At 36.3% G+C, this 24,611-nt stretch overlaps 1 protein-coding gene across 1 annotated transcript in view; it reads left to right on the top strand.

The window, feature by feature from the left end:
- abcb11.2.S (ATP binding cassette subfamily B member 11, gene 2 S homeolog) overlaps nucleotides 1-22,492 on the top strand; it is a 39,045-nt gene extending 16,553 nt beyond the window's left edge. Inside the window, exons 15-29 of the mRNA XM_018238846.2 lie at nucleotides 125-328; nucleotides 9,139-9,309; nucleotides 9,807-10,008; nucleotides 10,723-10,804; nucleotides 11,620-11,755; nucleotides 12,659-12,823; nucleotides 14,087-14,191; nucleotides 14,583-14,744; nucleotides 15,031-15,234; nucleotides 15,932-16,173; nucleotides 17,644-17,800; nucleotides 17,935-18,132; nucleotides 19,342-19,548; nucleotides 20,724-20,870; nucleotides 21,925-22,492. Of these exons, the coding sequence (XP_018094335.1) occupies nucleotides 125-328; nucleotides 9,139-9,309; nucleotides 9,807-10,008; nucleotides 10,723-10,804; nucleotides 11,620-11,755; nucleotides 12,659-12,823; nucleotides 14,087-14,191; nucleotides 14,583-14,744; nucleotides 15,031-15,234; nucleotides 15,932-16,173; nucleotides 17,644-17,800; nucleotides 17,935-18,132; nucleotides 19,342-19,548; nucleotides 20,724-20,870; nucleotides 21,925-22,125 (2,583 nt within the window). The 3' untranslated portion in view covers nucleotides 22,126-22,492. The remainder of the gene's footprint in view (nucleotides 1-124; nucleotides 329-9,138; nucleotides 9,310-9,806; nucleotides 10,009-10,722; nucleotides 10,805-11,619; nucleotides 11,756-12,658; nucleotides 12,824-14,086; nucleotides 14,192-14,582; nucleotides 14,745-15,030; nucleotides 15,235-15,931; nucleotides 16,174-17,643; nucleotides 17,801-17,934; nucleotides 18,133-19,341; nucleotides 19,549-20,723; nucleotides 20,871-21,924) is intronic.
- The last annotated feature ends 2,119 nt before the right edge of the window (nucleotides 22,493-24,611 follow it).

Raw genomic sequence — 24,611 nt, 5'->3', positions numbered from 1 at the left:
CCAAGTGGATTCGGTGCATCCCTACTGCATACATGTTCTGAACTATTTCACTTTGATATATGATATATTGTCCGTTCTTAGATTAAACTGGAGAAACTGGAATAATAGTTTGGTTCAATTGCAGGTGACGTTAGATGGCCATGATATTCGTTCTCTCAACATTCAATGGCTGCGTTCTTTGATTGGAATTGTAGAGCAGGAACCAGTCTTGTTTGCAACCACAATTGCAGAAAACATTCGTTATGGAAAGGAGAATGCGACAATGGAAGAAATCATCACAGCTGCAAAGGAGGCAAATGCATACAACTTCATAATGGACCTCCCACAGGTATGGCAACCCCTTCGTATTTGCCTAAATTCTTTCATGGCAGCCCAGGTAGCACATCCATAATTTTATTAGCCTGACTTATTTTGTATCAGTTATTCTTTTTTATCAAACCTTTTATCCTATTGTACAACAGGTATTCCTTTGCTTGGTTAGGATATTTTGTTTCATGGTGTACTTTCCATTACTAGATGTGTTAGAAGGTAGGACAGGCATACAACTAGGAATGATAGCATAACTGCAATTGACTCTACCTTACTCTTGTTTTTTGAAACTTTTAAAGAAAAATCATGTTCATGAGCAAAAATCTCTCTCCGTTATTTGCACTTACTGCAACCTATGGTATTCTGAGCAGTCACAAATTGTGAATACTGACAAAATGGCCAGGGAGGTAGAGACGGTATCAGGGCTTGTTGTTGCTTCTGTGCATGTAGTCAGTTACATCATGTAAAAAGGGAGCAAATACATTTTTATCATTCATACCTGTTAGAAAACAAGAAAACATTAGGACAAATAGGAAGTAAGTGGCAGCATTTGGAACTAAAGCATTTGTCAACAACACAAAAAAAACGGTTTTACGGTAGTGTGAGCCATCACTGGGAAGGATGCCAAACTATTGAATCTTGAGGGTATATCCTTATTTACTGTTTTGGATACACTGAAAACTATAAAAGAGTTATTGTTATGGTGATGGTCTTGAATGTCAAAGACTTTTATTATGAGCTTGGAGGTGGGGCCATTATTTTAATGAGCAAAAAAAGAAAGTTTGGGAGTGCTGTTTTAAAATGAGACAGTTATAAAAACAATATATTATATTATATATAACAGTAGTTGCCCATGTAAGTGAAAGTAAACATGATTCTAATGGAAAAGATAAAAGTTGTTGATCTAAGAAGAAGGCTGACAAACATATATTAAACCTTAGGACATGGAAGCATGGAACCTTTACACAATTTGTTGATGAGTAAGGAATATGACCAGTTAAAATCTTTCCTAAAGAAGAGCACCTTTTTTTATTCTACAGCGCTTTTTGGTCTCTGTGCATATCAATATGTCACAGGCTGGGGACTCCAGTTTTGGTGTTACCCATAATACTATTACTAACTTAACATCTCTCAGTAAAAGTGCAACTCCATGGAGTAGTACCCTGTTACAATCAGGGCTGCTTCTGCCATGAGGCAAGGTGAGAACCTTGCTTCAAGCGGCAGTGAGTGACCAGTTACAAGGGGGGGTAAAAAGCTGTCTCTTGTAATATTAAGAGTCGATTTCTGGGTTTTAACCTGGAAATTTTGCTCTGCTTGTGCAGAGAGCGCCTGCTGCAATATTGTAAGCGCAGAGCAGAAGAGGGGGGCAGCATCGGGCATTGGCCCTTTGTTCTTCTGCTCCGGCTGCCCAGACTTCAGGATATTATTTTGTCTTACAGGGCTATCTTGCTTCTTTTCTTGTGCTGCATTTGTTTTTTCAGGCTTCTTCTTCTTTCGTCGATTACGTTATTTTTGAGATCTTCCTACTTTGCTCCTGTTTATTATTATTAGGTTTGGCCATTGTCTCATTCATGCCATAACTTTTTTCTCTCTCTAGTAACTCTTTTCTAACCTTTTCCTTTCCCTTTGACTGTGCCATGTGTATTTCCTTTTCCAAAGTGGCATTTTTTCTCTTTTCCTCTTCCATCTCTTGTACTGTTGATTTTACTTTTGATTTACTGTTGTTAGTCTGTGTTCACAGTGGCGTAACTACCGAGGAAGCAGACCCCGCAGTCGCGGGGGGGCCCGGGGGTACAGGGGGCCCGGCGGGGCCTGCTTCCTCAGTAGTATGTGCAGCCAGTTCCGACCGTGGATGGTGCTGGCCGTTAATTATACGGACCGCTTGGCATTCAACACTGTCCTTATATAACCCACTCTGCACCCCACATCCTTCTATGACCCAGTCAGCATCCCGGACGCGGAAACGAACCAGACTCAGGCAGCATAATACAAACACTCCATTCATACCAGGTTAAATAGAGAACGGCGTCAAACAGACCAATCGCGCCACGTGACGTCACCGAACGCTCCGATTGGATGGGCGCGCAGCCGCACACACAGGTTGCTAGGAAACGGCGTATGGAAATTAGAGTTAAAATTACATATACAGACAGATATCTCACGGTGTTCAATAGAAGATTGTGGTCGTTAGCTATATTGTATATGGAATGGAACTATATTACATCAAGATTACTTGAGGTAGGAAGAAAGTTCTTCAACCCTAAAAGATTGTTTTTATCTTTTTTTCTTTTTATCCTACTCATGATAAAAGTTGGGATTCCCTGTCTAATGTTAATTCCCCAGTGGTTCTCTAACATTGCCTTAGAAGATAACTTGGGCTTAAAAACCCTACAGATAGAAAAGCAGAGGCTATATTAAAGGAGAACTAAACCCTAAAACCAAAAAACCGAAGCCACATTTTATATACAGAATGTACTTCATCGGCATCTCTAAACAAGTAAAGATCCAGGCCTTCAAAGTTATGCACTGGGGGGTCACTATCTTGGATTTTGTTAGAAGTGTCAGTGGCCCAGCACATGCTCCCTGTGCTTTGGGCAACTGTAGGGAAGGCTGTTGTACATAAAAAAAAGTGTTCAGTGGGTATCATTTATGAATCTGCCACTATGCCATTCTACTATTATTTCTGGGGGATATTATACATGGAATTGCCTTTGTGCCATTCGACTATGAATTCTGGGGAGTATTATACATGGAATTGCCTCTTTGCCATTCATATATGAATTCTGGGGAGTATTATACATGGAATTGCCAGTGTGCCATTCTAATATGAATTCTGGGGAGTATTATACATGGAATTGCCTCTTTGCCATTCTAATATGAATTCTGGGGAGTATTATACATAGAATTGCCAGTGTGCCATTCTAATATGAATTCTGGGGAGTATTATACATGGAATTGCCAGTGTGCCATTCTAAAATGAATTCTGGGGGGTATTATAAATGGAATTGCCTCTGTGCCATTCTACCATGATTTCGGGGGGTATTATACATGGAATTGCCTCTGTGCCATTCTACTATGAATTCTGGAGGGTATTGTATATGGAATTGCCTCTGTGCCATTCTAATATGAATTCTGGAGGGTATTGTACATGGAATTACCTCTGTGCCATTCTAATATGAATTTGGGGAGTATTATACATGGAATTGCCAATGTGCCATGATCCTACTATGAATTCTGGGGGGTATTACACATGGAATTGCCAATGTGCCATCCTACTATGAATTCTGTAGGGTATTATACATGGAATTGCTTCCCTATTGTATGCTTGTCTATGTTTTTCTTTTGTGTTCTCATAACTTTTCTTTGTTTTAGCTGTTCCATTTCTCTCCATTCCCTTCTGCCCCCTCCCTTTTCCCTCTGGCAGTGATTCTCTTTTATTATGTTAAATAGAACTGCACATGGGTAGGATAAGTTTTATACTTTTCCATATATTCCATATATGTTATGCTTACTTCAAAAAGAAAAAGTGTATATTTATTATTGTCATTTCCACTAATTAATATAAATGGAGAGGGCACCAAAAGTTGTTCGCCAGGGGGGCCCCTGGAAGTTCCTCTGCAGGGGGGCCCCACAAACTCTAGTTACGCCACTGTGTGTTCATATTCTATGCTACTCCCCTAAATGTTTGTATAAATTTTTTTATGAATCCGTTCTTCTTTTCATTAGCTAAGTCTTTGCCTGGTGGACCATTGGACCTTGACTCTCAACAGCTATAATCTATTTCTTACAGTTTCTCCTTGATTTTTCTTTTCTGGTGTCTCTTGACCCTTGACATTGACTCCTTGCCAGTTTGTCTGGTTTGCTCCTTGATTTTTTTGTGAACTTTAAACCCTGCCTTCTTACTTCTATCATCTTTTCTTCTTTATTGCAATCAGTATCCTTTGTCTCATTCATTTTCATACTTTTTAGCTCTCCTGTTTCTTGCTCCTTCCCCCAATGTTCCTCTTGTTGCCATTCTGATATTGTTTGCCCAGTTTTACCCTTGTTGCCATTCTGATATTGTTTATCCAGTTTTACCCTTTACCCTTAACATCTTGGCTTTTAACCTCAGGTAATTCTTATCCCTTTGCAAAACTTGTTTCTTGAATTTTCTTTCAGTTATCTCTTGTCCTTTTATTGCATTTGGGCCTTGAATTTTTATTTCTGGTGTCTCTTTAGCTTTAACACCATTTACACTTTTTTCTTGAGGCCATGTGTGGTACATCTCATATCGCGGCTTGAAGCATAAGGCCGGCTGGCTGGAGCACTTGGGGGCAGTTGTACCGAACATATCCTCTAACCCCCTTTTTCTGGCATACCTTGCAGTCTCTCTGGGGATACTGCTTATTGGGTGTTGCTGGGATGTGGTCAATGAAATGTTTCCCCACCGGGCGAGTGACATTCTCACTAGCAGCCATCTCTAACACCTTCTCCACATCTCCGCCTGGTGCTGTTGCCTTGTAGACAACTTATGAATTGTAAAGGGCCATTTGCATCATATAAATTGCCATTTTTTTATACCAGGACTTTAATGCCACTTTCGAGTGGCATTATAAATAGTGTTGCATCTGATCCGTTTTATCCATAATACACATATGTTTGCTCTACTCTACACAGCGGCTTAGATTTAGGGGGCCTACTGCCACTTCTGTGTTGCACAATGATGCTGTTGTTGTGGATGGTATTAAGCATCAGCACATTTTTGGTGTTATGATATTTTATTGCCAGAAGCTGATTTTTTAGAGCATATGTATCCCCATGCTTTAGTTTTTCTTTAACTAGTTATCCCTGTATAAGTGGTAACTTTGGCCCAGAGCTCCCAGACAATTTTGCCACTTACAGTCAATCCAAGTGGACAACCTGCATGTATTATATACAATTCCATTAAAGAAATAGACCTGTGGGGCTTTGTTTTGATGTAAGATGGTTGACCTGATAGCAAATACTGTTGATAAGACTAGGATTTCTGCTTCAAATAAAATATTTTACATGTACTAATGAATAAGCATTCCTGTGTGAAAATCCAGTCTGCCCTGTGTAAAGCTGGTTCTGTGGTGCCCAGTGAAACAGTATTATGAATAGTGTAGACAATTTTAAAGTCCTATAATTGAAATTAGTTTAAAAGTAAGGTTTACATAGGAAGGCAATTTAATTAATTTCTGAATATGATGTTTTCTAAATTAGATCACAAAAAAATCTTGATTAAACTTGATCAAGTTTTTCTATATGATTTCTTTTTTTGATTGCTAGCATATTTATTCAGGTGCAACAAAAATCAGATAGATCCATACATTTTTACAAAGTCTAAATTAATGGAAACGTAACAAAAAAATTAAAGTGTTTTAAAGTAATGACAATATAATGTAAATGTAATATAAGGGTAAATAGATAGGCTGTGCCAAATAAAAAATGTTTCTGATATAGTTAGTTAGCCAACAATCTATAAAGGCTGAAGTGACTGGATGTCTAACATAATAGCCAGAACACTACTTTCTGCATTGCAGTTCTTTTGGTTTCCACTGATTGGTTACCAGGCATTAACCAATCAGTAACTTAAGGGGGGGGCACATGGGTCATAACTGTTTGCATTTGAACCAGACCTGAATGCTAAGAATGAAAACCAAACTAACTGAACAGTTATGTCCCATGTGGCCCCCCTTAAAGTCGCTGACTAAGTCAAAGTTAGAGTTGTATTCTGTTCTGTTATGTTAGACATCCAGTCTCTCCAGCCTTTATACATTACATTTTGACTAACTATATTAGAAACATTTTTTATTTTGTTCCTTAAAGACTTTCCTATGAAAATGAATATTTTTTTTGCACCCTTCCCTCTGTACCTTAATATACTGTATGTAAGAAAAGATTTAAAATCCCAAATGCTTGTAATTATAAATTTTTACTTTTCTTTGGAAGAGGAGGAGGAAACCAGATGTGGAACATACAAAGGGTCATTTACTACCTGCAGGGCAGATAACAAAGTGCAAACAATGCCCCGAAAAACTCCTTGCATATAGTGCCCTGGTTGGAATCAAAATCTAGCACTCTATATATTGGTTTGTGGGTTAAATACATATCTATGGGTACCCTATTAATTTGGGAGTACAGCCAACCATATAACTAGTCCAAAGTTTAAACAATTAAAATAGGAAAAACAACTCTTAACTCCCTAAATAAACGAGATCTCAAAGGTTCCACACGAGGGCTGACGACCGTCAGAGAATCAAAAAGTGCTAAAAATTATAAAGAAAAAAGATACCCCGTGGGTAACAACCTAATCAATAACCAGCATACATTAAATCTCTTAGGATTTAAATAAGTTAATTGAATAAATAGATTAAAGTGCAAGAAATGCCTAATCAATTGATTAATTAATTGAACAACTACTTGATTTTAGGATAATTCATAAATTGTATAAGGTGCCAATTAGTGCATAATGTCCATTAGGTAGTTTAGTCAGTTATCATTCTCAACTTAAATAACAATTCATGGTTAAACTAAACCAAAAAGAGCTAAAAAGATAAAATGACAAAGTTCCTCAAAGGAGTGCAATTAATTGTGAAAAAAACTTAAATTAAGTGAGAATTATTAAGACCAAAGGAAGGTATATTAAATTAATCAAGTACTAGTATTTGTATGATAAGTGCTGGGAATTAAATTAATTACAAAGATCTCGTTAAATTAAAATATGACCACATTTGGGTGAAAATAAAACCCACGCTACGGTCAACAGAAAAGAGAGAGGATATAAAGAAACTTAAGAAGGTGGAGCTGTCCCAAAACTAACTGCCTGTTGTTTTCTAAGTCTGGGACACCACAAAGAGGAAGGCAGGACAGGGTAACCGAGACTGTGGCCTTGGTATATTAACTTGCCCTGATCTTAAGAAGACTAAGTTAACCCTAATAAGCCACAAATCACCGGCCCCTTGGAAAGGGAGGAAGATTGGTTGAGATAAAAAAGACCGTAGCAGTAGGAATTAGATCCAAACCAATAAAGCACCAGGAAACGAATCTTAAAAAAATAATAATAATTAGGAATTGAGCGACTCGCCAACGCGCGTTTCGCTTACAAGCTTTCTCAAGGCGAAATAATTATTATTTCGCCTTGAGAAAGCTTGTAAGCGAAACGCGCGGTGATTTGTGGCTTATTAGGGTTAACTTAGTCTTCTTAAGATCAGGGCAAGTTAATATACCAAGGCCACAGTCTCGGTTACCCTGTCCTGCCTTCCTCTTTGTGGTGTCCCAGACTTAGAAAACAACAGGCAGTTAGTTTTGGGACAGCTCCACCTTCTTAAGTTTCTTTATATCCTCTCTCTTTTCTGTTGACCGTAGCATGGGTTTTATTTTCACCCAAATGTGGTCATATTTTAATTTAACGAGATCTTTGTAATTAATTTAATTCCCAGCACTTATCATACAAATACTAGTACTTGATTAATTTAATATACCTTCCTTTGGTCTTAATAATTCTCACTTAATTTAAGTTTTTTTCACAATTAATTGCACTCCTTTGAGGAACTTTGTCATTTTATCTTTTTAGCTCTTTTTGGTTTAGTTTAACCATGAATTGTTATTTAAGTTGAGAATGATAACTGACTAAACTACCTAATGGACATTATGCACTAATTGGCACCTTATACAATTTATGTATTATCCTAAAATCAAGTAGTTGTTCAATTTATTAATCAATTGATTAGGCATTTCTTGCACTTTAATCTATTTATTCAATTAACTTATTTAAATCCTAAGAGATTTAATGTATGCTGGTTATTGATTAGGTTGTTACCCACGGGGTATCTTTTTTCTTTATAATTTTTAGTCCAAAGTTTAGTCTGATCATGATATCTACAGAAACACTTATATTCAATACCATGTTGAGCAACAGTCATGCACATCCACAGGATGATGCATATACACAGGATGATAAAATCTTTAGACCAACTTGGCAGCCTACTGGCCCATAAATTGGGTCCTCCCAATGGCCTGTCCATTATACCCTTGGTAATATATTAAAATGTGCTGTGATTTGTAGTCCAGAACCAACTGGAGGAAAGTGTGGTTGTGCAACTGCATTCAAGTGAAATTCCCCCAAAAAATAACTAATAAATATCCATGCTTCCAAACATAATTACAGAGGGAAAACAATTCTTTAAGGAGCACCCGGTTCTAGAGCTATATGTCCTTTTACTGTTAACTTACATAATGAGATTAGTATGACCCACCAGAATTATTCTTTAAGACCATCCCTGGCATTGCTGGGCTAGAGCTCCAATTATTGTATTACATTTTACAAACAGTTGGAAAATACTGGGAGCTGAGTTAAAGTCACATTGGCTAATTTAGGGCTATATTGAAATTAATCTTGAACAAAATTTGGTATCTCAATAACAGGCATCATCATGACCACATCAGCACTATTTGTGATAAGAAATTATAGAACTCTGTACCACATTTGAAAGGTCTAAGTATGAAATGCAGAAGTGTTTATTCTAAGTTTTTGTTTTCTTCAATAACTATGTTAATAGAGAAATGGTCATACTACAGGCTGATTTAAACTAGCCCAACCTTCTCTTGCTTAGTTTTAACGTGTTAGATTGCTGATCTTCCAGTCGCCTTAAAACACACAATTTCTTTCCTAGAAAGGCTGTTAAACTTAAAACACAGGTATATCTATCATAAATATGAATATATGTCATTCATAAATGTAAAAGTTATTATGTTGTAGTTTTTGTATCTACCTTTTATTATTGTTCTATTTTGTGGACAGATATTAATTTAAAAACTGTCTTCCAGAAATTCGACACTTTAGTTGGAGAGGGTGGAGGTCAAATGAGTGGAGGACAGAAACAAAGAATTGCTATTGCTAGAGCTTTGGTCAGAAATCCCAGAATCCTCCTTCTAGATATGGCCACATCTGCTCTAGATAATGAGAGTGAAGCCATTGTCCAAGAGGCTCTTGACAAGGTTGGAATTTATTATGTTATTATCAAGTCATTATTAACCACTTTTATATTGTTAATGGATGTGCAAAAGGAGTAGAACATAAGCATCATTATAAAAAAATACTAGATTGCTTATAAATGCTGCTTATATATTAGAATGTTGAGTAAGGAAAACCAGATATTAAGAAGAACTACAACTCAAAGTTTCAGTTTTAGCAGAGAGATGTTCATAAAATTTGGGCCTCCTAAATCTTTAAACTATAATTGATAGTGGTGTGTGTGTGTATGTTCATCTGTTTCCTTCATACTTAAATGTAAAGAATAATTTAAAGAATAATTACTGTACTAGATTCATTACATAGTCATTAAATATGCATACAGCAGACACAATCACATCTTCTTCTCCACTGAAATCAAAGGCAACCAGTACCAGCCAGATGCTCCAGCAGCCTCCATCTGTAGGTATATTTCTAAAGAGATGCAATATGAGCCCTGTTTTTAAAAAATTTATATCACTAGGTCCGTTTTGGAAGAACAACAATATCAATTGCACATCGTCTGTCAACAATTAAGAATGCAGATGTGATAGTTGGATTTGAACATGGTAGAGCTGTAGAAAAAGGAACCCATGATGAGCTGTTAGAGAGAAAGGGGGTATATTTTACTCTAGTGACTCTACAAAGCCAAGGAGATAAAGCATTGCATAACATGGAAAAGAAAGGTAAGCCACAGTTTCCTTAAAAATCAGTGCTCATTAGTATTCTAGATTATCTTGATTGCAATGCTGTTTCTCTTACTGATGCAATTTCTGTCACTATTGCACCTGGATGAACAAAATTAAATATTTCACTACTGATATTCCTTTCACTTGTATTTAACTGACCTCCATAGGCTCAACATACAGTCTCCCTTGAAATACTGTGATCTATTTGTACTATATGTGAAAATTGGGTCCATCCCTTCTTCTACCCACTGGACAATGTCAAACCTTCTTCCAACCACTGGTAGCCGTTCCTCTACTGCTACTTCTAGTCCTCTGCTCTGCTCCCACCACCTATACAGAGCACAGCTCTGCACTAGAGACCCCTATATATTATAAATGTGTAATGTGCCCCTATTATAAGGATCTATCTATCAAGTTATCTATATCTCTTTTTTCTCATTGTCTATCTATTTAGTATATGTAAATATGGATACACAGGTCATTGAGAAAGATTGCGCTGCAGTGACCAAAACATTGGACTTTTCATATGATTAAATAAATATTTTAGATTTTTGTACCAAAGCCACGTTTTTCTTGCACCCAGATAGCTGTTTTTTTACATTGTTTGATGTGAACCTTTGTGTTGTGTATACATGTTGATACCATTATATTTTTCCATATGAACCTGCTAGTTAATATTCATTTTTTGCATTAAAACTAATTTTTTTCCAGAAAAATCCAATAAAGAATTTGAGGAACCAAAACTAGAGACATTACAACCTTTAAAAAGAGGAAGCTATCAGGCCAGCCTGCGGTATGTTTACCAAATCAAGAAAACATTTTTATTCCCATCATTTACACCATCTGCCTCTGTGACAAATAGCTTTGTGGGAAAAAAGTTACTTCAGTAATTTATTGTTATGCTCTTGTGATGAATTCTTTTTCTGTGGTGTTGACACCTAATATCATAAGATCAATACGCATATAAGTATGCCATGTTGAGACAGTAAATTTGTGGTGTGAAAGCGGATTATCTCTTGCATTGCTATAAAATTCCTTATATATTTGTGCAAAGTAAACTATTTAAAAAAGCTGTTTTTTAGTTATAGCTTGTAAAATAGCTAAATAGCAAATGCTTTTACTTATAAGTACTGGAGGCAGTTCACCTTGAAATTAACTCTTGTTATGCAAACAAGTATATTCCCAGACAATTATCAATTATATTATTATTATATTATTTTATTCCACATGTCTCTATTTTACATGTATCTCGGCACTAGAGTTCCATTAATTATAAGAAGTAGATAGCGGTTTAAATGGTGGCCTAGAAGATGGGACAGCTAGAGAGAATTATACATTTCTGGCTGGACAGAGGTAGAATAGATATTTTTTTAAAAAAACTAAAAAAAGAAATAAAAAATGAACACCATCAATAAACTGTATACTAACTCCACCAGAAAGGCCAGTAACAACTTAATCATCTCTAAAGGCCACTGTCATAATCTCATTTGCTTGTCAACCGAGATGAGGTATTTGTGGCCTAGTGTATATTTTGTCAGCACTATATAAATGGACAAAGTGATAATTATGAATTCACTCACGTTCTGCTGTTTTTCTTTTGACTTATAGAGCTTCTATTAGGCAGCGTTCAAGATCTCAGCTATCTAATTTAGTGCCAGATACACCATTATTGGTGGTTGGTGCTGATGCATCTGAACCCATACAACATGCAAATCGTTATGATGATGAAAGCAACACAAAAATGGTGAGCTAAAGGACCTATAAATTATTTATTGCCCTTTTGCTTCTTATACAAAGATTGGTTTATAAACCATCCTGCAATTTTGGGTCCCTATAATCAACCAGGATCCTTAATGATTTTCAACAAAATTGTGATCCAGCTACATCTCCAATACATTCCTTACTACACACATACACTCACAAACAGGCCCTGGTCTCTTCTGGTCTTCACTGGGTTTGATCATTAATAAATAATCATGATGATAAGTTTGTTCTAAGTTGATTAGCACTGATCATGCTTAGAACTGACTCTAAGACATATAGGGGAAAATGTAATTAAAGTGGCAAAGAGAAAAACAATTTGCACCAATAAGAATAAAAATGCACATGTAATATTGTTCCTTAAACTGTTATTGCATTTTGAATTTTAATTGTGCACTCTTAAGAAGTGCTTGAAGGTGTCATAATCTTTTGGAGCAAACATAATGACTTTTTCAGTAAGAAGTTTTATAACATTTACTGCGCATTGGCGCAATCTATAAAATTCGCAAACGGTCTTCCAATGTTGGAAGTGGTTGCTAAACAGTTTCCGGGTTCGCAATAGATTAAACTCGCACAAAGCAAAAATTGTTCGCACAAATGCATAACTTTTCTCATTGCGAATTTTGTTTTCGTTACTGACTTTTATTACATTCCCCTGATAGGTAGCTAAATAATATACATTGAAATTGATTTTGTCCATATTTAATGGGATACTTTGAAAATAACAATCTGTCGGTCTTACAGTCAGTTCACTTAATCATGCTTAATCAGTTTACATGACCAGCCCTGATATTTGGAAGATACAAGAAGATCATAAGACCACAATAAGACCTCAGTGGGAATTGTCTCTCCTATTCTTTGCTTAATTCATTTTGGTTTGCTTTAGGATATTGTAGCGGAAGGTGAGGAAAATATTGAGCCAGCACCAGTTGCACGGATTTTAAAGTACAATGCTCCGGAATGGCCATATATGTTATTTGGATCAATAGGTGCTGCAATAAATGGTGCTGTCAGTCCTTTGTATGCATTACTCTTCAGCCAGATTCTTGGGGTAAGTTATAAAAAGTTCAGTTTTCTCAAAGAAAAACACTGACCTTTCTCCTTGATAACAGAAGGGCATGTAATACTATAATAATACAGTATTCGAAATGTATGGAGTACATTTTACTGTGTTTTTGTTGTTTGGATCCAGCGGGACACATTTAGAATAATGATCCTGTGTAATATACAGTAGATGTAATACTTCCCATTGTTGCTGTGGGTCTTTTTTGATGTTCTTTGAAGAATGTTTTGAAGAAAAGCGTTTGTATGCCATCAGGTTGTTGAGTGGTGCTGGATCCAAGCTTAAACAGAGCTATTGGATCTCAGAATACGATCAGTTTTTTTCCATTTGAAGTTTAATAGTGCCAAGGGGTAAATTGATACAGTGTGACTTGGCATTGTAGCAGGTTATGATGTTGGGAAAGCAGAGTTAGGACAATACTGTCATAACCATAGGTCACTGTGGTCCTGTACAAGATAGCATGGCATAAGTAACTGTGTAACAGCTGACACATTACAAAATGCTGCTCCTTAACAATCTATAAAAGTAATTTTGAAAGAAATAACAGGCAAAGAAGCATAAAACATGGGGAATCATTTGATAATTCTCATAGTCCCCTAAAATAATCTTATAATCTTAAACAGGATAAAAAGTCTTGTAATGAGCCAAACTATACATTTTTCCTGGATTGGCACAGTACTACAATTAGTGATGGGCGAATTTGCGGCGTTTCGCTGAAAAATTTGCGAAATTCGCGAAACGGCGCCGGCGTCTCGTTTTTTCGACACCGACGCCCATTTTTGACGCCGGCGCCCGTTTTTGCGCCGGCGTCCGTTTTTTCAAAAAAAAAATTTTTGACGCCGGCGAATTTTTGCCGTGAATTTTCGCGGGCGTTTCGCAAATTTATTCGCTGCCGGCGAAACGCGCAAATTCGCCGCAAATTCGCGCCTGGCGAATAAATTCGCCCATCACTAACTACAATCAGAAAAAAAACAAATTCCCTCTATAATATATATTTATGTCAGTTATACCCTTTACTTCTCAGTTCAAATGCTGGCTCTTGTGTTGCTTAGTTTCCTTTTAATGCGATTTTCTGAGCTGGGAATCTAACTCCATTTTTTTTTATATAATTCTGTTTTGAAACCATGTACAGTGTCTATTTTATCATAATTGAAATGAATAGTGTGCTGTTTATATCAGGTACATCACTAATATTTGCCCTTTGTATGATACATTTATACCTATCTCATCAGCTACACTTTCCTTTTGCAGATATTCTCTCTACCCGATGAAAAAGAACAGAGGGACCAGATTAATGGCATCTGTGTGCTTTTTGTTTTGATTGGTGTTGTATCATTCTTAACACAGTTTTTGCAGGTATAAACATTTACTAGTAGAATACGACTTTTTGGATTACATAGTGTCATCCAGATACCTAAGCCTTATTTGCATATTAAAAGTTAAAAAACATGTTGGGCAAAGAAATAAAAGTTGCAAAAATGTAAAGGGTTACGCAACCAATCAACTAATCAGTGGTATAATGTATGTGAGCCAGTGGCACAGAACAGTGCCTAGAGCAATGGTGCTATAACCACAAAAAAACATATTTAGACTGCTAAATCAGTGTCCTTTATATGTAAAGGCTGTATATAAACATTATCGGGGGCTTAATTAATCAAAGCGACCAATGTTTGCAAACTTCAACAAAAGCTGTTTTTTTCAGTTGCCCTTTCCTTTCTTACAAATTTTATACTCTTTCTTTTTCCAGGGTTATACTTTTGCCAAGTCTGGGGAACTGCTTACACGCAGGCTGAGAAAGTTGGGATTTAAATCAATGATGGGCCAAGAAGTTGGATGGTTTGATGACCCTAGAAACAGCCCTGGAGCCCTGACCACAAGACTTGCAACAGATGCCTCACAAGTCCAGGGGGTTAGTGAATATATTATAAATTAACTACACAGAACAACTCGAGAGCCTTTAAAGGACAAGGAAGGGTTATGGCTATGTTAGGCAGCCCCCCACCACTACCCGGCAACTTTGTAGTATTTTCCAAGCCTTTCTTAAATTTTTTAGGGCATCTGGCCTTACATACTGACTCAATAGCAATGCCAAATAACAAAGGTTGAAATCATTGTCCTGTGCTTAGGGAGCCAAAATGCCACTTGTATTCTGCACATACAGTACCAAACTAATGTGCCTCCTGTCATATTTACAGGCAACTGGATCCCAGATCGGAATGATTGTGAACTCTATCTCTAACATCGGTGTTGCCCTTATAATTGCTTTCTACTTTAGCTGGAAACTAACCCTAGTTATCATGTGTTTCCTGCCATTCCTGGCCATATCTGGGGCCCTGCAAGCCAAGATGCTCACAGGGTTTGCGAATCAAGATAAACACGCTATGGAAGCTGCTGGAAGAGTATGTATTATTTAACTTTTAGAACTAACTAACCCTTAGATGGACTTATTCATATTACAGTACCATATACAAGTAAAACTGTACAATGAATACTGCAATTTGGTCTTTCTGTTGAAGATCAGGGTCAAGATTATAACAGCCAGTTTGACCACTGGCAGATGCTTTCTCTACCCAACTCTTCCATCTGATATTTTAGTCCAAACTATAATGTCTTCTTTGTTGAAAGCATCTCATTTCCACGATCATAGTGGTCTTCTGGGTTGCTACCCTACTATTCAAATACAAATTGTGGGATTCTTAAAATAATGGCACATGGGGTGTTTTGATCAATGCTGCCATAAGCTGTAAAATGACAATGACAAAGTCAAAATGCTGTTCCCCATCTCACACCTCTGTAACATAGGGAAAACATGGTGACTAAAGCACACTAACAAGTGTCAGGTGGTCTTCTGCTACAAACACAGGTATTAACTGAAGTTATCTAACGTTTTACAGGAGAAGGGTTATTAAATTGTCTTTCTCCCCACCTGCATACTTGCTCTGATAAAAATGTAATGTGATAGATATCCAGACCATAGAAAGGGGTAAAAGACCATGAATGATTACTTCTTGCATTTGCCAATCTGACCGATGTTGAGAATTAAAAGAAACCCTGATTTCTTAGAAAGATTGCTAACAAGCCAGTGACATTTTCTAGATATCAAGTGAAGCTCTGGGAAACATCAGAACTATTGCAGGAATTGCCAAGGAGAAGACCTTTGTTGATATGTATGAAGAACAGCTTGAGGCTCCATACAGATCTGCAATCAAGAAAGCCAATGTCTATGGATTATGTTTTGGCTTTGCACAGTGCATTGTTTTCATTGCCAACACTGTGTCATACAGATATGGTGGATATTTAGTAGACAAGGAAGGTCTTCACTACAGTTTTGTTTTCAGGTACAATTTGCATAGTATAACTATAAAACTTTAAAAAGTGAAAACTTTAAAAAAAAAAATTTTTTAAAAATTGAATGCACCTCCAAATTAGAGTATTGGATTGGAATGGCGTATGGTACTATAGAATGCAAAATGCCCAGTCACAGTGGGGTTCATCTTACTATGTGGCAAGTGATAGTGGAAACTTAGTAGGTGTCAAAAAAATACATATTTTAAGTTAAAGTTATTCCTTAACTCAAATGCAATCTGGGCAGATGTTCATGGCAATAAATATGTATATATACGTTTTTGCTACTGAAAGCCACATTTTTTTTTCACATTTAGTAATGCTATCTAAATGGTATCATCTGGCCTTGCTTGTTCTACACGATTGGTCAGATAAATTACTTGGAATATGGTTTGCAGCCTCCCTGTTCTGGATGAACCATTCCTATATGGTAATGGGCATTACACTAGACACCTTGAATGTAGCAATTTAAGGTACTCTTTAATGATCATAAGTACTGTAGCATTTGCACATGGTTTATTGAAGGAGGGTCATCAAGAAGCATCTACCAAGTGAAGGAGATGCTTCTAACATTTCACTTCAAATCAGGAGCAGATGTACTTGCAGATCCTGTTCAGTCAATAAGTTAAAATAATCACTAATTGTGCCAAAATCTACTGTACTAGAAAATTACAGATTTCCAGTTAATTCTGAGGCTTTTAGAAAGTTTCCAGATTCACATACTGTATTAACATGCTCTATAGTTTGTGCTTGTAAGAGAGAACACCTTTGACAGAAGTAAAGAGTGGGGTTCAACATGTAATGTAAAATACAAATCAGGACACAAGTAGGTCAGAAATGTCATTTTCTGGGGACTTAATTCGCTACTAATTATAGAAAGGTTTTAGTGTGGGTTTCATTTAAATTGTTGGAAAAACCACAGCATTGCTGTCTCCTATAGAAATATTTCTGCTGTGGTGGATGACCAAGATAGGTTATGTTGCATTTTACAGAAAGAGTAAGAAACTATGTCTTACATATAGAAATTCCTCTCAAAGAAAAGTGTTTTATCCAATCATTATATTGTCCCTAAAGGACTTGCTGAAATAGATATGTTACATATAGACCAGCTTGTGTATGTAAATATATTAAGACATTTAGGTATATTGATAGCCTGCCAGTGCTATAGAACTTAAATTACCATAGTGTGTGCATCAATTTTGGTCAACACCCATAGAAATATAAAAGCCAAAAGAAATCTGTATACCAAAGTATAAACAGGATAAAAGTAATTCCAGTTTGGTAGGGTCTAAGCAGTATTCTTGCTTATGAGCCCATTGCTGCCATCTCCATGCCCAAGAGGAAAATAAATGTTTCTATGGAATAAGATGTAGCTTAGATAAAATAAACTATTCATTATAGGTACATGACCTGCCTACACCATGTCTATTTACATTTTCCCTCTTTATTGTCATTAAACCCAGAGTAATATCTTCCATTGTGACCAGTGGAACTGCTTTAGGAAGAGCATCATCCTATACTCCCGACTATGCCAAAGCTAAAATCTCTGCTGCTCGCTTCTTTAAACTGGTGGACCGCATTCCAAAAATTAGTGTGTATAGCGATTATGGAGAAAGATGGGTGAGTAATAGTGTAGCACCCAAGATATCTACTGATTATATAAATATGATTCCTTTTCACAAGTTGTGTTAAATACAAGGCTTTAACAGGGAAAGCTGCTTTTTTGTCATTGTTCATTGTCATTTTGTTCACAGACTGATTTCAAAGGAAGCATTGATTTTAAAGACTGCAAATTTACTTACCCAACCCGTCCAGATATCCAGGTACTGAATGGCCTTGATGTTTCTGTGAAGCCAGGACAGACCCTTGCTTTTGTTGGCAGCAGTGGATGTGGCAAAAGTACAAGTGTGCAACTTCTTGAAAGGTTTTATGATCCAGACAAGGGCAAAGTGGTAAGCATCATCTTAACTATCTGTATGTATGAAGCACTCCACTGAAAAGAAAGAGAGGTATTTACTGTACCATTCAGGCACATTATAGGAAGTAAGGAGACTGCCCCAAAGTGCTTAAAATCGTATTGGTGTTAAGTGGGGCTTACATAGATGCAATGGACTTTATTAAAATGAGGCCACAGAGGGACAGCTAAGCTTATAATGGTTATGAAAAGGATAGTCATGCTGGTAGTGCTTACAAGTATTGTTCTCTTCCACCTTCAAATATAATCAATTTCAGAAAAAGTTGCTGCACAACCTTAAAAAGTTAAATATTGGGCAATTATATTTAAACAGTTAGAAATGAAATGCAAATATCTGATTGGCTGCTATAAGAAACATCACCAGTGATGGTTTACCCCACTTTTTACACAGCATGATAAATAGACCCCATAGAGGTTATTGAGTATCTCAAATCAAATCCACTACAGAAGATGTGCTTATGGGGCTTTATGATAACAATGAATAAATATATAAAGGTATTATACAATACTTTCTCTGGTGTCCTATTCACCACTAGATCTTTACATGGCATCCAAGCACATCTGTTAACAATAGAAGAAATGAGATTTCATTTTAATGTGAAAAAGGTTTTTAATAGCTTTGATTTGGTAAAACGGATACATTAGATGGTTTCAATAAGGAGTCGGATGCCTTTTAGCAAGTGAGAAAAAACAGGCTGGTATTAATAATCAGAGTAGAATGTTGAAACCAACTGTCATTTGGCAAAATGGAATTTCAGAAAGAATCAAGTGGAGGCTAAATATAAAGCCATGGCATCAATTAGAACAGTTACCACATAGCTTTCACTCCCATGATGTTTTTTCTCCCAAATATAATTATTGTTCCCAAGTATAATTATGCAACTGCCCTTTTTGGTAACACACACCAAACTTGAACTGGGAGGGGTAGAGCATCCCATAAAACCAATGCACTTATTACCCATCACTGTGTGAAGCATAATGTCACCCTAATTGTTTAATATCAACTGTACATCTGTCCCATTGTTTTATTTTTATATCTGACATAAATGAGCTGAATTTGGATAAAAAATGTCACTGTCTGCGAAGACCATACAGTATATACTATTAAAGAAAAGTAAGTGAAAGAGAAATGCATTGTCTGGATAACCAGTGTATTACTATTCATTATTATATTCTGTTTTAACAGCTCATAGATGGGCACAACAGCAAGAACATCAATGTTGCCTTCCTTCGCTCTAAGATTGGCATTGTATCTCAGGAACCAGTACTATTTGACTGTAGCATAGTGGATAATATCAGATATGGAGATAATACTCAAGAACTCTCTATGGACAAGATCATTGAAGCATCCAAGAAAGCCCAGCTGCATGAATTTGTTATGGGACTTCCAGATGTAAGTTCATATCTACAGAAGACAATACCACTTATTTCTTATCTAGTGGTAGCTCAAGGCTAAATTCATTGTCAGGGCTCATTTCAGAACATAATTTTCATGAGACCCAACTGTATAAGTTTTCAAAGATGCCATCAAGAAATCTATAGATGCTGGTGGTTTCCAAGTTAACTGCATTGCAAATGTGATCCTACTCCTTTCTAGTTGCTGAAAATCATCCAAATTATGCTGTCTGGGCTCTCTAGGCACTTCTCCACAGGCTCTGTGATGTTTGGAATTGAAGAAGAGCCTAAGCCCAAAATACCTTCTCAAAAACAAACACTCCATGGGACTAGACAGCAAACCAAATTGTAAAATGTCAGAAACAAGTTTTAAAGTAAAACTGACAACAGAAAATGTTTTTTTATATCTATCATAAAATTGACTTTGAATGGTATTTATAATTTTTCCATAAAAGTATTTTCCTGTTGCTTTTACATTATCTCTCTTACCCTCATGTTCCTCTATGAGGGGGCTGCCATATTTGTACAGCAGTAGTCCAGCATTAGAAACTCTAACTGACAGGTTAAAACGGGACAGTCTGGTTGGCAAAACAGTCAGGTTTAGGAACTTCAAGTAACAATTACTTACAAAAGCAAATCTTTTGAAATGAAAAACATCAACATGACCTATAGGTAACTTTATTTATCAAAATCCAAATTTTTCTGATTAATTAATTTAAAAAATCCGACCAAACTAGAATCCACAATTTACCCTTATTTATCATTGAAAAACCACCAAAAAATTAGATAGACAAAAAATTTTTTTCAGATTGTTGTTCGAACAATCGGAATTTTTTGGATTTGTTATTTATTAATTAATTATTGTACGAAACCCAGCGCAGATAATAGCTTCAAATTACAAATAGGACCTCTGCTATTGACTTCTACAGGAATTTTGGATTCAGACTTTTTGCAGCCTCTGGGTATAATAAATCTAGAGAAATTCGTTTTTTTTCCCCACTAAAAATTCAGATTTTATAGTTAAAAATTTTTTTAGCGTTTTTAGCATTCGGATTTTAACCACCTTAATGTAGAGTCGTATTTTGAAAAATTGTAGTGTCAGTATCACTTTAACTAAGTTGGGCTTTTTCATCTACGCAAAAAAAAACACTGATCTTTCTTTCCATGTTGCAGAAATATGATACCAATGTTGGTGCTCATGGGTCCCAGCTTTCCCGTGGCCAAAAGCAACGGATTGCAATTGCCCGAGCAATAGTCAGAGACCCTAAAATTTTGCTGCTTGATGAAGCCACCTCTGCTTTAGATACAGAAAGTGAAAAGGTAAGTGTCAAATGGAACTGCAGAAAGAATTCGGGCAGATAGATTTGGGTTGTATTATGCCACATGATGAGCTTTCTGCCTAACTGCATTTCTAACTGTAATTCTCTTTCTGCTCAATATTGTATTTCAGCTTCTCTCCTAACATGTCCTTGTGTGTTGTTTTGGGGACTTACTAGTTTTTGTTTTTGTTCACCTGTCTCTTTTCACTTCTGCCGTGTTACATTTTAATGTATCTCTCATCTGCTCCGCCTTCTTCTGAACTTCCTACATCCATTACATCAGCTGTACTAATTTGCTCCATCCCATATCCTGTTCTTATCCACTGTCTTCAATTTTCTCCCGGATCAACACCAACACCACAATTGTGTTCAAACTGTTTAAATTGTGTGATGCCCTTCAGTTTTTTACTCATATTTTCTCAGCTCTCTCCATTCCCTTCTGTATTCTGCTTGCCTACCTACATGCTCATGAATTCTGCACTGTAGGTTTCCCTAGGGATCTACTGGGGTTATTTAAAAATAAGACACATGGGGCAAATGTATTAAGATTGAATATTGCATTTGTCAATCAAGATAAATGGCCACAATTTGAAGGAAAAATTTGAAAATTATATTTTTTTCCAAGATTTTATTTTTTGAAAAATAAAAAATTAAAGGAACAATGTGATTTTTACTCCCCTATGGGAGTGGTGCCTCCTTATGCTCCCTAACTCGCTCTGCCTACATGTCTTTCCCCTTCAAACCCTCAACTTACTGACATAGTCAGCACTGTATTATTTTGAAACCACAGGTTCCATTTGCAGTCTATTTTTGTCCTTTGCACACTGAATTCTTTGAAAATGACTGACCCCTAGTTTGTTTTTTATTACATATGGATATAGAATGACAGTTACAGGAAATTTAGTTTCCACATATGATCAAAGATCACCAAAGAATTTATTTGCATGACAATGAACTAAATGAATGTTTTTTAAATGTAAATATTAGCTAGCTCTTGTAAAATAATAAAGTTGATGAAATATAAATTGTGAGAAATGCAATATATTTATATCTAGACGGTTCAAGCCGCCCTTGACAAAGCAAGAGAAGGACGTACTTGCATCGTCATCGCCCATCGCTTGTCTACAATTCAAAATTCTGATATCATTGCTGTCATGTCTCAAGGAATTGTCATTGAGAAAGGGAATCATGAAGAACTAATGGAGAAAAAGGGAGCCTATTACAAACTTGTTACAACTGGAGCACCGATTAGTTAATGGTCCAAACAAGAAATAAAAGCTTTGCTGGAACACACTGGTGTATTTCAAGTGTTTGCTTGAAGGGGATGAAATCCAGTGAAGAATTGTATGACATCTGCTTTTAAAGCCAATTTTGACACTGACTTTCATTCACTCCATTAACTTCTACATTTACCAATACATTACATTTTAGTTAAACTGCTATTTTTATCTCTACACTACAGGGATGTATAACTAGCTGTTGTATGAGGCTACAAGTTAAACGTCATTAGTGTTTGGCATTAGAAATAGTTCAGTAGCAACTGTGGTTACATTTTGTACAGGTATGGGATCCGTTATTCAGAAACCAGTTATCCAGAATGTTCTGAATTACTGTCTCCCATAGCCGCCATTTTAACCAAATAATCGAGATTTTGATAAACTATCATAATAAAACAATACCTTTTACTTGATCCAAACTAAGATATAATTAATACTTATTGGATGCAAAAACAGCCTATTGGGTTTATTTAATGTTTACATTATTTTTTAGTAGGAGTAAGGTATGAAGATCTAAATTACAGAAAGATCTGTTATCCGGAAACCCCCAGGTCCCAAGCATTCTGGAGAACAGGTGTACTGTAATTACATACAATAAGTTCAGCAGACAGTCATTAAGAGCAAATAGCTAATGGTCCGGTATTCAGATTCTATTGAAAAATTACGTTTTAATTCCATGACTGTAGAAAAAGAAATTACACCATGCAAGGGCTGTAAATATAAAAGTTTATTGTATAATATTTATTACATATGTGCATCCACACAGTTGGAAAGTCATCTCTCTGAGTCAGGGCTCTGAGGGCAGCAATGGAAGGAAGATTTTGCAGAGAACTAGGTACAAGGTTATAAAAGTAGACGTACTTTAGGCACTTATTTACATAAAGGGGATTACAAAATTTGGTTACAAATACATATTTAATCTTGTTGAATATAAATATTAAATCCCTTTCCAATTAAACTTTACCATCATACTAATGTTTGTATAGAACTATTACCCTCTATTTTGTCACAATGTGGCACATGGCCATTGATACTCTCTGCAATAGCCTTCTATGTTATATTAGGATAACCCTGGCTACATGTGTATGTTACAACATGGACCAAGGAAACAGTAGCCATACATACGTAGAAGGTTTTCATGCAATGCATTTTGTAAGGCAATGTGGGACTTGAGTTGTCATGCAATAACCCTCTGACATCTGTTTTTGTTTGTCATTTACTGTAAGGACATGGGTAAATGTACATTAGTATTTGTAAATGTTCCTAATCATATGCAGGCAGACACAACAGAAAGGCTTTATTGAACTGAATAATGCTAATCATGACAGGTGATCTTATTATGTAAAATTTAATGATTTTAATCTCTAAACACATCATTTGTGATTTTATATGCAATAAAGGACTTTTAAATAATCACTGATTTTACGTTGCTGTAAATTATTTATTCAAGTTTCTTCTAGTTGTCAAGTTATTTATGAATTTGACTCTTCCATTCATGATGCAGGTAGAAAGGGACACTAAATCCAACCATAAAGGTGTCCCAATGTGCACCCTACTTCTCTGTAGAAGTTGAGAAAAAATGTAGTTACTTATGCAAACCAATTCACCTTAGAGAATTCTACTGACCAAAAACTCAATTACAGATGAAAGAGAATTGACAAATGAATTTGCTGATTTCCAGCACTATGTCAGCCATCTTGCTGTCATCTTACATGAAGTGATTCTCATTACATTACACTGTAATCAGACATAGGGAGGAAGGACAGACTTGTTCAGTGGTGAGAAACTGTGCTTGATGCTTCCAACTCCAGTTGCAGGAACATGGAGCCAGATTTATACAGGTCAGTTGGGATTCACATTGGAGGATTATTTTGCATTTTAATTCTGCACAGGGAGCTGAAGAACTGGGGACTGTTTTATTGAGCAATGTTGCTTTAAAAATACAGCAAACTGAGTAAAGTGTGTCCAGCAACAACTGAGTAAAGCGTGATTGAGCAGTTCAGTGCAGCAGGGTTTAGTGTCCCTTTAAATCCACTGAAACACATTTACTGTTCTTAATAAACTTATTTTCACTGCCTTATATATGTTTGCACAGCGAGTGACAAAGGATTGAAACTGCTGTCCAGGTTATAGAAAGCATTAGTCTGAATGGATCTTGGACCAGCAGGGTGCTTGCAAAATAAATCACAGCAATTGCACGAGAACACTACAGGTGGGATAAGAGAATTGGGAACCTACCTGCTAATACTCTCCAGTATGTCCAGATTTACCCAAGGTAGAGTTTGCCAAAATGCCAACCATTATTTGTATGTAAGAAGAAACTCCAGCTTCATACACCAAATTCTGATGAGCACCATCTGCCCAACTTTCTTGGAATAATTGTTTCTAAAATGTTTTCAGTTTTATTTTGTCTTCATATTTGGACGTTTTAAACCCAAGTACATGCATTTGTAGAATTTTGTTGG

The sequence above is a fragment of the Xenopus laevis genome, chromosome 9_10S (genome assembly GCF_017654675.1).
Source record: "Xenopus laevis strain J_2021 chromosome 9_10S, Xenopus_laevis_v10.1, whole genome shotgun sequence".
NCBI classification, from domain to species: Eukaryota; Metazoa; Chordata; class Amphibia; order Anura; family Pipidae; genus Xenopus; species Xenopus laevis.
This window is presented reverse-complemented; position numbering and strand designations above follow the sequence as displayed.